Here is a 14,327-nt window from a genome sequence, read left to right as displayed (position 1 = left end):
CCTAAATAACTTGATTACAGTTCTTAGGGCATTGATTTAAATGTCTTTGAAGCAAGAATCTCTTTTAAGAGGAAAGTAATCTGAATGCCTTGGGACACCTTTGTGCCACGGATAGGCGGTGTGCTTTACTTTTCTCGGGATTTTTCTAAGTTTGGTACCATGTCTGAGATGTGGACTATGGTGTTGAAGTTCAGGACAGCCTATTGAGTCAAACTATCTAGTCTACAGCTGCCAGAATCTGGATCTTAATAAGGTCAATGGAATGAAGTAGGAAAATATTCAGAGTGACTGTGCTTACCTGTCTCCATTGACTGCATAGGGTTTGGCAGTTTTCTGTGGCAGTTAAGCAGAATCACTCTCACAGTGTATAAGCTCTTGTTTTTTCAAAGGAGGTGGGCTGAGCATGACTGTCAATGCCTATTTTGGAAAGTGAGAGAGATGTTTGGACTGGACAAATGAATGGAATGTCCTGAGAAAGTCCACATGGCCCGAGGAGGAAAAAAACCAACCAAAAAACAAACCAACCAACTGTGATCACATGATGTGGGAGCTTGAACCAAGTAAACTATGCCTTTGTGCTTGCCTTGAGGCTTTTGCCTTGCAGATTCCTGTCTCTGGTGATTCTGTTTGTGTAATCATAGCTGTGAGCACTTGGCGTGATCACAGGAGAAACTAAAGTGAAGCTCATGACTTGCTTAGACATTTGTAACCAAACCAAGACTGGTACCTGGTTTTCATGATTCTCAGCGTACTGGTTTAGCTGCAACAAGACATCTTTTAAAAATTAATTTAAATGAGCCTTTTAAAAAATTGTAGCATTAAGTAGATTAAATGTTCTACAATTTGCATTCTTTTTTCATTTTTCTGTTTAAACGAGGCATTTCACCTTGTAATGAGTTTGCCTTTAATTCACTAGCATTTTTTTGCAATGCTGATATGTTAGAAAATGTCTAGGTGCCTGAAATATGTTATTGAATGTAGACCTAAAAATAATAATGAAATAAATGAATTGTACACCTAAGGTTTTCATTTAACTTGTTTTACCTTCTGAGTGTAAATTGTCCTTTGTAAGCTTTCCCCTTAATTTCTAAAAGAGTAGGAAGGAACAGAAGTAAAAACCCTTAAAGAATACATTTTTCTACAAAGCTGTCATATTTTTGACAAAATAATCAAGTAATGTAGTATCTCCTTAGCATTTTTGGCAGAGTTTTCTGCTGTGTGGTTCTAATGTAAAAATTAAGCAGAACAACTAAGAGTAAGATTTGGGATTATTTGACATGCACATTTTTGATGGCCATGCTGATTTAAGCAGTTCCTATTGCTCATTCCTGCCCAAGTTCCTGGCAAAAGGATGGAAACAAATGGCAGAGTCAGGGCAAGGGCTGCTTAAGCCAGAAGAGTGGTTCGTAATGCCAAAAAAATGCATTACAAACTGCAGCAGAGAATTTGTTAGAAACGTACTTATGCTCTCTTTTATTAATATTACTTAAGGCAATTAGATAGCAATGCTTTGTAGTTCCTAATGATAAATAAGAAGTTTTCTTTCTCCTTTTCCCTCCTCCTCATCCTCTTTTTGTTTTTTGTTCAGAGATTAACGTATGAGGAGAAAATGGCTCGTCGATTGCTGGGAGCAGACAGTGCTGCAACTGTCTTCAATATACAGGAACCTGAAGAGGAACCTGCTACACAGGTGCCACATAACCCTACAATTTCGTAGGAAAATAAAAAAATTCTTTTCATTTTCTATTTGATAGGATGTGATTGTCTTTAAAAAAAGTCCTACATAAGAGAATAAATATACGCAAGATAGGACGGTTTTGATTACAGGAGTCATATGTTATAAACTGGAGAATCACGTGCCTGTTGCTCAGCTTTTCCATACTGAATAAGGTTGAGAGTTCTCAAATGTCTGCTCTCTGCTTTAAACTCTTCTGCTTACCCTAATCTGTCCTGACCTTTAAGTCTCTTAAGGAAAAAATACCTCTACTACCTTGAAACCATCTTTCTCTTTATGTGTGTAATCTGCACTCTCTGGATACAGACCAAAACCACAGCAGAAAGGCTTCTTGAAAGGCCAGGTACACATTCTCCACTGTTCAGATGCCAGAGTTGCTGTTTGGAAATGTGTAGCATGTGTTTGCTTACGTTACAACATAAAGTGTGTTCTATTGATAAAAGCTCTAAGAAACTGTCATGGATGCCTATTGGTCTTCTTTCTGCCTCTTGATCTTTTTGTCTACTCTTGCAGGAAACTCGCTCTGTTGATGCTTCTGTAGTGAGTCCTGTGGCTATTCAAAAGGTTAATCTTTTCATCTTTTTCTGTCTTTCTTTTTTTCTTCATTGATTTTTTTATTTCGCTATCTTCTTTGCCCTTTCCCTTCTACTGTTCTTGGTTAATACTGAGAGTTCACCTAGCATTAATAACTGGGGAGATTTGGGCTGCATTCCCTTCAAGGATTAAAGTTGTTCTATAAGCCTGATCGTCCAACTGTAGGCAGCTTAACTGCAGTAATGGTGTACTCCAGTGTCTTTCTGCAGTGATGTTAACATAAACTGATGCGAACAGCCTTGCATCCAAATCAGTGGCTCTTTATATATACAATGTGTACTTCATTATTTACATTTATGATAAATTTGCAGGGAACAACGAATTTTTAAAAAACCTCTGCAGTTTATAAAGGTTATTTCTCTCTTTTTTCAATTTTTTACTGTTATTGAGGGTTATGATTAGTTCCGTAACCAGTCAGTAGAAAGGCTACATGCCATTCCCAGACCAGAGTCAATGGTAGGGAGTGAGCATGTGAAAGGAGGCTTCATATGAGACGCGTTCTACCTTAAATAAAATAAGGGTCAGAGACCGTGGTCAAAGGTCATTTGAAAGAGTGCCTGAATTTCTGCTGACTGAGAAGAGCATTGGCTAATAAAGATTTTAAATTTTTTCTGCTTCTGAGCTTTCTCACATTCTGACATTATCTTTGTTATCACTAAGTTTCAAAGCAGGCCTTTTGTACTGCAAAGCAGATAGAGTGAACAGGTCAAGGAAGTACCTAACTCTGTACATCATTGTAATGCTTCCCAGTAACTGAATAGCAAATTTAAGCAAGCAGTAGTGTTTTACACTGGATGAAAATTTCCACTCTTCTTTCTGTATCTTGAATACTCTTATGACAGATTTTGTTTTTAAGAAAGAGGTGATACTTTTGGCCAGATAAAGGGAACCATGGCAACAGAAGTAAAGGGAAGCAAGTATCATTGACTGCCAGTGTTGCCATGTTCTCTCTTTTTTTTTCCCCTCATTTTTACAGGCAACTGTAAATAAAATCATTTTAGCCTTCTGGTGCAGCCTCCAGTGCAGTTCTATGCAAATAGCAGATGTGAACCATATGGTCTTCTGACTATCTGGAAATAAAACCCACCCTAAATCAGTGTACCCTCAAGGAAATTTTAGTGCGTTTCTTTTGTCTTTATGAACTGCTTCAGAATACTTTTATTCTTACAGGATTTTTTTTAAAAAATGGAAAGAAAGCAACCAATGACTTTCCTTCCCCATATAAATTAAACCTTAAGATAACATGAAACACAATTTTTGCCTCACACCAGATGTCTTCATTGTTTCATAGGGAAGTTATTGGAGGCATGGATTATAATGTTTTTCTTCACCAAGATACAGTTTCCTTTTATAAGTAAGAACTTAATGGATTGTCAAAGAACAGTAGAATGAAAAAAAACCAGCAACAACAACCAACAACAGAAAAAAACCCCACCTAAAAACCATAAGGAAACCATCTTGCTGAGCAGTGTGTTGAAGCTGAACACTAATATGTATTTTTTGTTTGACAGGAATATAAAGTCTCAAGCTTTGAGCAAAGATTGATCAGTGAAATTGAATACAGGCTAGAGAGATCTCCCGTGGAAGAATCAGATGACGAGGTGCAACATGGAGATGACCCTATTGATAATAGTATGTCACCATATTTTGAGATAAAGCTGAAGCATTACAAGATCTTTGAGGGAATGCCAGTTACATTTACATGCAAAGTGGCAGGAAATCCAAAGCCAAAGGTAAGAAAAGAGGGTAAATGTTTCTAGAAATGCTCTGAAGAGTTCTGTATTGGTACCTTACAGTCAGCCCTCTGTGGGCTGTGTCTTACAGGAACAGCAGATGTTCTCTCTTGACAAGACTTCTAGCTGGTATAAACTGTCAAATCTCTTTTGACATTACTGACATTATTTAGATTCATAATAGGCAAAAATCCTACTAGGAGGCTTCAGCTCATTGTTACTGCCTCTTGAGACTTCATCTCATTTCTTTTGCCTAGAAGTAATACTTCCGTCATTTTCAGAGTTACCTCCAGGGTACATCTGTACCACAGAATGCAGTGCAATGCTAGAAAAACCCATGTGAGCTGGCACAGTAGTCCCAAATGAACCTCATCAGGTTAACATGGGTAATTAGCTCAGGCACAGCAACATCCTAATGCAAAAATATGTTGCTTCTAGTCCAGGAGCCAGCATGGTATCTCTGCATTCTTCAGTATTGCAGAGTTGTTTATATCCACACACTCTAACAAGACTAGATTTTATTGAAAGTTAGAAGAAGGCATAATAAAATAACATAAGCTCCCATATACCCCAACAGCAAGATGAGACACGACAGTGAGGTTTTAATTATGAGCTTGTAGGGAGGGTTGGGCTTGGGAAACATTTCCTTTTAGCAAATGTAGAAGTACCAGTTGTGTGATGTCAGCAGTCTGGAAGAATGCCTTCCTTTGGTAGGTTGTGTTTAACCATTTCAAATATTGCTTGGCAATCAACTGCCTCTTTATGCAGCAGACAAACAGCAGCAGCTTCAACTTCCTTGCCAAAGCCAGTATCTTCCCTGTGAGGTCCTTGCAGCTCTTACAGTGACCTCTTGTGGATAGGGGCTCTTTTCTTAGACAAAATCAAAGATGCTTTATCTCTCAGAGATCTTCACAGCAGCAGCCACATACAAATCTCTCATCTAATGTATGTTTTACAGGTATTTAGGATTTTGAACAGACATAATTGCAAATTACTTTACATGTCCAATGATATAGGTGTATGATACTGCACAAACTGTAAAAAGAAAAATGGACTGTCAGGTAGCAGAGAGAGAACAACAGAGAACCAAAGCTGCATCTACATTAACAAGTAGTGCAGACCAGAAGAAGCAAATCTGTAGCATGAGATTTCAGGTTTTGCTTCAGGCTAGCTCTAATCTCGTCCCACAGGCTGAAGCAGATGCAGCACATTAGATGTGTTCATGGAGCATATTTTCTGGCTTAGTTTCATCTGAAAGGAATCCAATTCTGTGCTCCAAAACCACAACACGATGTGAACCACTGCAAAGTAAGTGGGGCTGATCAGTATGCTCATATCAAAAATGCACTGCTTCAAACTGAAGAGACATGCTGAGAAGATTAGCCCAGTCTGACTGAAACCAAACCTTTGATGGCCAGCATTACTTTTGAGATGACCGCACAGAAGAGTTTGTTGTGCTGAATAAGGCTGGAAGACAAATGTGTTTGTTGGGGTTAGAGGTGCAGTGTGCTCTTTTTGCCTGAGGCTTATGACTAAGTTACTGGATGACCTACTATGAGTCAGCCTAAGTCAATTTAGCCATTCCCTAATTTTCACAGTTTTCAATTAAGGTATAGTTTCACAGTCATCTTAATCTGATTTAAGACAGATGAAAGAGGATGTCTCCTTTCTCTCACTCGCCTTGTTTTGCATTAGGGATTGCACAGCCAAGTAAACCATGTTGTTAGTACTTCCCCTGAAGCACGGTATTATGAAGGAGTATCTGATGTGAATGCTCTCTGATTCAGATACGATGTTCTGTTTTTCTGTAGCATCAAAGCATGCACATTAAGGAGTGATATGCTCTTGCACCTGGGACTATGACCCTTTATTCCAGTCACTTGCATTAAGTCGCTTGGGATGGAACCAGTTTCCATTCTGTTGGATGGCTGCTGGTTAGCTGGGCTTTGTCAAAGGCTGTGTCTTCCCCTCATCTGCCGGAGCATGCCAAGACAGCAACTTTGAAACGTCAGATGGCTGAGGGCTGCCCTTCTGCTGTCATTTGTTGAAGCTGGAAGTGTTGCCCCGGAATAAATTCTTTACTTTGGCAAATGAAAAGCTGGAAATAACTAACTTGAAGCTCCTCCCTTCCAAGTATTCTGTGAGCTCTGCCAATAAATGGCTTTGGGAAGGACTGTAGTGTTTCTAAAATCTGGCATTCATTACAAGGGATTTTTCTAAGCGGAGTTATTGGCTTGATTATTTTTTCCCCTGAACATGCCATGTAAATTGAATACTGATGTGCAAATTCTGTCTTCATAAATATGACTTTTTAAATCTGAGGCTACTTTTGTTATAACCTTCAGTATAACGTAAAACTATTTTCTCGTTAAAATGAGAACCCGTAGTGATACATTGTGGAACACTTCTTTTTAAGGGATATTCAGAATATATTCAGAATTAGGACACCACCATACCAAAGGTTAATTGAGACATGAATGTTGCAAAAAGCTCATAATGCTCACTCTTGACATGGCTGAATATAATTCATAGTGATTAAAAATGCCTGTGCTGCCCAAGATCAAAAATCCTTTTGTACTGCATATTCCATTGTATTTCTAGTCATTGCACATTGGTTTCTGAAAATTTGGTGCAAGTAAAAGCAATCCAGATGCAGTGTTCAGTGCTTACGTAGTTTAATGGTACATTTATTAAAAGGTATCCTAGAAAGAAAATACTTCACTGCAAGGGCCATTGTCTCGAGCAGCAGCAGTGTTTTACTTACTAACTCCACGTCAGAAAAAACTAATATTAAGAATTTACTACTCGTAAGTGTACCTACCCAGTAATGCTAATACTTTTAAACATAGTGGCAATAAGTATTGGACAACATATGCCTGATGTCTGGATAGCTGGTTCAGTTAATGTTTGCATGTATTTCCATGTAATAATTTCTGGCACGTCTCTTGATATTTCTGGTAAGTGCATTGTTACTAAATAATTGCTACTTAATGCAGGAGATTTCCAAGCAATGTTATGACGCACGTAAAGCATGCAAGTTAAAACTCATTTTTTGCAGCTATGTTGCTACCAGCATCCATTAGCATGTGTATATAAGCAATCAAATATCTTTTGCATCTCCAGTAAGTGCTCTGTCAGCAGATGAGAGGACATGACTAAATCTTTTGTTAGCACCACAGTGTGTCTGCAAGGCTGCTGACAGACAAGATGGGAAACAAGTATAACCAGCTATTGAGGAAATGAAATCATTTCTAGTTACACATTATGCTTGTTAATATAAAAACCATACATGGTAATTAATTTTTAAGGGAACTTTAAACTTATTCCCTCCAAAGCATTCTCTCTTGTCTTTTTGTGAAATTTAAAAGCATATCCTTAACTTTTCCCTCCAAGTGAGATGTAGAGCTTTGAAATGTTGGCATGTATGAAGAACCTGGCATATTAAACTCCAGCAAGAATTGTGCTTGGCTTTGTCACTTCATTTTTACTGGAAAGCCGGCGCCCTTTCCTCACTGTAAGACCTAAATTCCCACCTCAAGATTAAGACTGAGGAAAATGTGTATGTTTTCCTTGTGCTAAACAGTCCCAGCAGTCACAGAGCAAGGACAAATACATTTGCTCTACTTTGTATGCGTTGACCTCACAAAAATTGTGTGGATATCTGCACAAGTGACTTAAGAAAAGCTGAACATCACTGACCTTATGGAGTAACACACACTTCAGAAATGACGAGCAAATAATGTTCTGCTCAAATGTTGGTTGAGGAGCTGACTACAGCCTCCCTGCCGTAACATTTTTCACATATTCCTGTTGTGATGTATGCATAAAAACACATTTGGTTTTTGGGGTTTTTTTGATTCCAGAAGATTTCAGTTCGGAGTTTTATGTTATTTTTAAAATACAGCAAAAAAACCCAAAGCTACGTCAAATATTTGAATCATTTTGTGCCTCAAGTTTGAGGCATTGAAAACACATACATGTTTTTTGTGTAATTTATGGATTACTATAAGATGTTATTCTGCATACATCATTTTTTTGGCTCAATGACAGTAGACCTTGGGTCAGCCAGAGAATAAAATTATGCATCAAAAGTAATGGAAAAGACCTTTGTTTGATAGCTGTTCAGTACAACTTGGAACTATACTGGTGTTGGCATACACTTATTAAAGGCTATCTATGTGCTGACTCGCATTGAAGTGTGTCCTATTACTTTGTAAATCTCTCCCTGATCTGTCGGTCACCTCAGAGTGACACTGTTGGTTTCAATCATGCTCTTACGCTGTGCTGGCCTGCTTGCTTACTGAACTGCTTGCCAGCAGGAGCGGCTGAGTCCCTTTCTGGCTTTTTGGTCCAGTCCAGTCAGTGTAATGGATATGAGACAAAACTGGTGTTTCAACAGTGAGATCATTACTTCTACTTTATTCACCATTTAATTAATTATTGCTGTAATTATCTAGTTTTATGTTTTTTATTTTCTGAAAAGACAGCAATAGCATTCTTAAGTTCTTTCTGCAACTTCTTCAGATTTAAGTGAAATAAAAATTTGAAATTAGTAATCTTCTCTGAAATAGAACTTTTTTTTGTCATGACCTCTATTTTTGGTTCTTTAAATGCTCAGCTGCTGTTCTGCCCTTGGGATGGGTACGGCCATTACGCACTTGTAAATTTCATTGGTAAATGTTTCTGCTGCTGTCTGTCTCTTTGAATGATGGCTAATCTGGAAATCATCTTTTAGTGAAAGTAGTTCACAGTTCAACAGCTTTTACTTGTTGATCAAACCAGTTTCCTTTTCATGCTTACCAGAGGGGCTTTCAGCAGTTGAGGTTCATTAGCACTATTAATTGAGAAATGATGACAACAAGCACCCTCCTCTTATCAGCTGTGCCTTGTTTTTTCCTGCAGATTTATTGGTTTAAAGATGGGAAGCAAATTTCTAAACGAAGTGAACACTACCGAATTCAAAGAGAACCTGATGGAACTTGCTCGCTGCATACTGCAGCCTCCACCCTGGATGACGATGGGAATTACACTATTATGGCTGCTAACCCAGAGGTAAATGAAGGTTTGGCTCCAGAGCAAACATGCTTCTAGACATAAATCTTCAGAAAACTATCTCATCTTATGTATGCGTGATTTAATTAAATGATGAAGTCACCATAAAATATGTAAGTTAGATTTCTATTTTCATCTTGCATCAGTAGGGTGGGACTTCTCTATCTCCAAGAGATTAGCAACTCAACAACAGGTTTTCTCCTATGGATTGAGGTTTCAGAGGGGAAGGGGTGTTATTTTTTAATCACTCTTCCACCATGTGTTCCAGCTGATAACATCTCAGTATCCTAACTGAGTGTGGATAGCATACATAGTATAAAGGGAGAAAAAAAATCCAGTTTACCAGGAGAAGTAACCCAATCCAGCGACTTCATTTTCCTTCTGTTGACACTACTCGCTGACTGAGGCCAACTTTTTTGAAATGAGTGGGAGTATATCTCACACCTCAACATGTTTACATTAGGCAGTGATTGCAGTTCTGCAAGGCAAAAAATTCTAGCACTTACAATCTGGGAGGAGGTCTCCTGTGTTGATCGCAAAGTCTTAAACAATGTTTTTCTGAAACGTGGCACGTTACTGGTTTTGTAATATTATTTGTTCTTCGCAGCCCCAGTACGAGAGCCGAGGCATACAACAGAGGCCCATAGTGCGTTGGACACAGCTAAACTTACAGTTCACGCAGCCTAGCGAAGTAACTTTTTTAATCGACTTTTCCTGCAGCACAGTGAATTGAGGGAAAAAAATTGCATGTGAGAAACCAAGGCAGTAACATCACTTTAGGGATGTAACGAATTATTTTCTGCTGTAGCACCAAATACCTTGCCAAGACCAGGCCTGAAAAGTAGGATCACACTGTAAAACTACAAACTGTATTGCTGAGACAGGGTTTAATCTAAGCTTGAGTGTTGTGCTCTGTTATGAGGGTTGCTAGGTTACTCGGCGAGACATGGCCATTTTTGCCTTGCTCTTTAGCTGTCCGTCCCGCTCGCATTGCAGCATGCTCGTGAATGTATGGGATTGTACACGCAGGTGACACACAGACAGCAGTTTTAGGCTGGATTCTACAGACTGCTGTGCTTAAATCTAGGTAGTTAAAATATTATTTCTACATATACAAATAACAGAAATAAAGAACTAGTAATGGAATAGCATAAGGTCAAGGGAATTCTTCAAGCTGGGAGCTTTTACACACGACCACTGTGTCATAACACTTGGTACAATTTAAATTGTCGAAATTCACAGCAGGTTTAAAAATAATGAAAAAATACATTAGCGCTCAAAGTAAGAATTCAATCCTGTTCATCTTCCTGCAAGTGCTGAGTTAGCTCCTGCACAGCTTCTCTATGTAGTGTTACTGCTGGTCCAGTCTTAGAGAACCTGGTGAATAAACTGCCTTTGTGTCTGGGCACTGTACCCTGCCCTGAATATTTAGGGCCTATTTTAGCATTTCTTAGCATTCTGGGTAATGCTCATTCAATGACACAAGGGTGAACTAGGTTATCAGCTCTGGTTGCTGAAGTTTGTTAGTGGGTTTTGAGATGCATAAAAATGAGCTGGTTCTGTATTGCTCCTAGTTTGGGGATAGAAAAAGCAGTTTTGTTAAATGATATAATTCTGTGTCTGTGCTTTTTCTCCCTCTTTGGAGAAGACCCAAAAGCATCCTCCTTTCGCTCCCCTAAACAAAACATCTGTCTGTTTCACCGAGCTCATTCTGTTCTTTCTTTACAGCATAATTCCCAAGTAAACACACTTATCTCTTCCACTATTTGCTTGCTTTTACTATTCCTTTAACAGCACAATGGAGGCAAAGCAGGGCTGTGAGTTAATGTAGGAGCCTTTCACACTCAAAGAGCTGGATTCCAATTCTTTTAAGTCATCCTAAGTGGAAATAATTTTGGCATAGTCACCTCAATTCTAATGGAAAGTGTCCACATCTCAAAGCTATCACAAACTTAGGCAAGTTTGGCAACCTTTGCTTAAGAAAAGCTAAATATGTAAATACAAGGGAGCCTACATCAGGCTTCTGATGGCCTGGTAGATATTTGCTAGGCTGCTGCTGTGTTTTGGTCATTGTTATTGGAACCAGCAAACTAGGAAGCAAAAAGGCACATTCCTAGCTGATATAAATCGATTTTATTAAAGCAAAGGGTTCAGTTCATTAAAGCTCTGCCAGTTTATGCCATCTCCTGCTCTGGATTAATATTATAGGATTTATGTATGTGAAATGACTTGTTGACACACCTTGGAAATTGTCCCTGGTAGTTAATGCTGCAGGCACCACTGCCTGCAATGTAAAGTAGCGATCTGGAATTAACTTTCTAACACAGCGCAGCATAATTTGCCACAGAACTTCATCCTGAGCAAACTCCTCCTGAGCCTGGACGAACACAGGCCTTGGCTGTTTTAGGCCTTCAGTTACAGGCTAGGTCCCTTACCTGAGTTCTTCCCATGAGCTGTACAGGCTCAAATCAAGTCCTTATTTTCACCTTATTTCCTTTTATCCTGTTCTCTCCCCTTTTTAGCACCACAGTCCTCAGCCTGGATTTCGTTTATTTTCTAGGCCACCTGCTCATGAATTTCTTCCCACACATCTCTTCCTTCCCATCCATCCCATGACTTTTCCAAATCTTGGGCTTCCCATTTCTTCTTCCCTATCCAAACCCTTGACTGTCCTTAGTGTTTGTATTTGTGATGCCTTCATGTATTGAGATATGCAGAAATTATCCCAGAATGTGTGAATTCATCACCTGCCAGAAAAAGATGAATACACAGTGGTGCCTAAAATAGAAACGTGTTTGTTCCAGATGTCTTTGATGATCTTGTAACACACAAAAAAAGATTTTGCTTAAGAAATTGCTGCAGATCACGCACAATGGCTTATTTTAACGCAGGTATTTTTCTTGTGGATTAAATGGGTGATGGGAATAAAAGCGGGACACAAAAGATTTCATTTCTAACAGCCCAGCAGTAACACAAAGGTAATTGTCATTTGATGGCTGCTTGTGACCTGCAGTGAAACTGTTTTTGATGGGCTTTAGCCTGTTATTATTATATTTGCAACCCCCACATTACCATGACAAAAATATTTGTCACTTTTATGATGACAGACTTGAGCATGGAGCTCACAGCTTGGCACTGAAATACACTGAAAAGCTGATGTGGATGTTGCCTTATTGCTGCTGGTCTAGGGGCAGAGAGACAGATGTACATCTCCTATATATTTATCAAAGAGCTATTTAAAATGATTATTTTTCAAAAGTTATTAAAATTATCACGTAGAGTTATTAAAATTATCACATAGTTATATAAAAGTGTATAAACTTTTACTACAGTGTTGTTTTATACATAGTTTTTATATTTTTATCTATTGTGCATGTTTATTAATACCACCAGATGCTTTTACCCCTTTACACGGTGAATTCTACAGAGCCTGGGAAGGCAGCAGTTCTGGCTGCAGGCAGTCCCATCCCAGATTTGTTACCACTAGTGCCTGTGGGGGACAATCTGTCTTTTCAAAACCAAAGTAAAACAGAAAAGGGGACCAAATCCAACAGAACCAAGTTTTAGTTATCATTTACTGAAAATAACCTAAAAACGACTGAACTATCTCCAGCACTCGCCAGTGCAGTTATGTACTTCAGGGCAATTCCGACCCCCAAACCAGGCTCACTCTCCAGAGAGGACCCTTGAAGGACCTGCAAAATTATTTTGATTTTTTGCATTCATGGGGTTTTTGTGTGCTGTGGCCCCACTTGATCTGGTGGATCAATCCACTTCGGAGGCAGCACCTCTGTCATTGACTGCTAACACTCACTGAGTGCCGTTAGGAAGATCCTGAACCGGTCACCCTTCTGTCCACTTGCCTTACAGAGAGAAACCTCCCACCCACAGCCATAACTTAGCTAATGCACTGGTTTAGGGACTTCATTGCCAGTGGTACTAATCATCTTTTTTAAAAGAAAAACTTCCAGGCAGAACATTTTAACCATGATCATGTTATGGTCACAATGATTCCAGTCTGTCCTGTGTTAGACTGAAAGCTGATAAAATGGCTTAATATCAGAAGTTATCTTGACAAATGTTTTTCAATGGCTTTGTGAAAAATTGTATTACAAGCTCTGTAACAGGTGGGCAAAAAAAGAAGAGCTGAACATTTATTAATGTTATGCACTTTAAGTCTTTTAACGTTCCTCCTCTCCACCATTGTAACAGGGCAGAGTAAGCTGCACGGGCAGGCTGATGGTTCAAGCTGTAAATCAAAGAGGCCGCAGTCCTTGGTTACCTTCTGGTCAGCCTCACATAAGAAGGTATTTGGATGCTTTTTATAATTTCTTTTAATAATATATGTTTTGCAAAATTATTATGGCAAGATAAAGAATGTGAAGAAGGTAAGTTAAAGGTATGGCATTCAGGAAGAAATGTGACCTCTGCTGTCTAAAAATTTCTGCAAAGCTTGCACACTCACAAATATAAGCAACCTCTGAAATGACAGGATTTTTAAGTATCTTTAATTTTGCCTGTCTCCTCCTCCACTCTTTGTGATGTTCACTAATTACTTCTTATCTCAAGTTCAGCTGCTGCGAAGGCCCTTGTCACTTCTGCTTTTTTACACCAACTCACCTGCCTAGGATTCTACCAGGAACCTGTACTTTCTGCAGCTTTTAATAAGTATTCATTTAAAAAATACAGAAGAAATAACTGCATGCCAAAGAAGCTTATTAGATTTACATTAGAAATATTTTAGTAGTTCAGTGATTTCAATTCAGCTTCTTATAAGGAATTATGAGTCAGAAATAAAGCATTAAACTTATCTTTGGTTAGTTTACAATTATCCACACATGAAGCTTTGGTTTATGTTTTTGGACCATATAAGGGAATTTTCCTTTCAAATACTTCTTTTTTCATTACTCAAAGCATTTATGAGGCTATTTAGCACAGCTTTAGATGATACAGAAAAATACATTTTGGTTGCGCAAAGAGAACTGCTTCCAAGGAAGGAGTAGGAGGGCTCTGGTTTTGGTTTCTGCCATGATGAGGCAAATGTTTTGCTTAATGGTCACAACAGCCATAGAATCTCAGTATTGTCCAACTGTAACATATTGAATACTTGTAATTACACAGTCAATGAGCAACAAAGTAATGGTTCCTGTAACAATTAGTAATGGTAGTTGCACGTACTGTAAAACATGCAGAACAGGCTTTCTTTCTTCCTC

The 14,327-nt window shown here is 38.7% G+C and overlaps 1 protein-coding gene across 1 annotated transcript in view; it reads left to right on the top strand.

The window, feature by feature from the left end:
* PALLD (palladin, cytoskeletal associated protein) overlaps positions 1-14,327 on the top strand; it is a 37,124-nt gene that overhangs the window by 13,841 nt on the left and 8,956 nt on the right. The window contains exons 3-6 of the mRNA XM_010194310.1: positions 1,589-1,690; positions 3,841-4,062; positions 8,965-9,114; positions 13,327-13,421. Of these exons, the coding sequence (XP_010192612.1) occupies positions 1,589-1,690; positions 3,841-4,062; positions 8,965-9,114; positions 13,327-13,421 (569 nt within the window). The remainder of the gene's footprint in view (positions 1-1,588; positions 1,691-3,840; positions 4,063-8,964; positions 9,115-13,326; positions 13,422-14,327) is intronic.

Source organism: Mesitornis unicolor, unplaced genomic scaffold, assembly GCF_000695765.1.
Source record: "Mesitornis unicolor isolate BGI_N332 unplaced genomic scaffold, ASM69576v1 scaffold7131, whole genome shotgun sequence".
Lineage (NCBI taxonomy): Eukaryota > Metazoa > Chordata > Aves > Mesitornithiformes > Mesitornithidae > Mesitornis > Mesitornis unicolor.
This window is presented reverse-complemented; position numbering and strand designations above follow the sequence as displayed.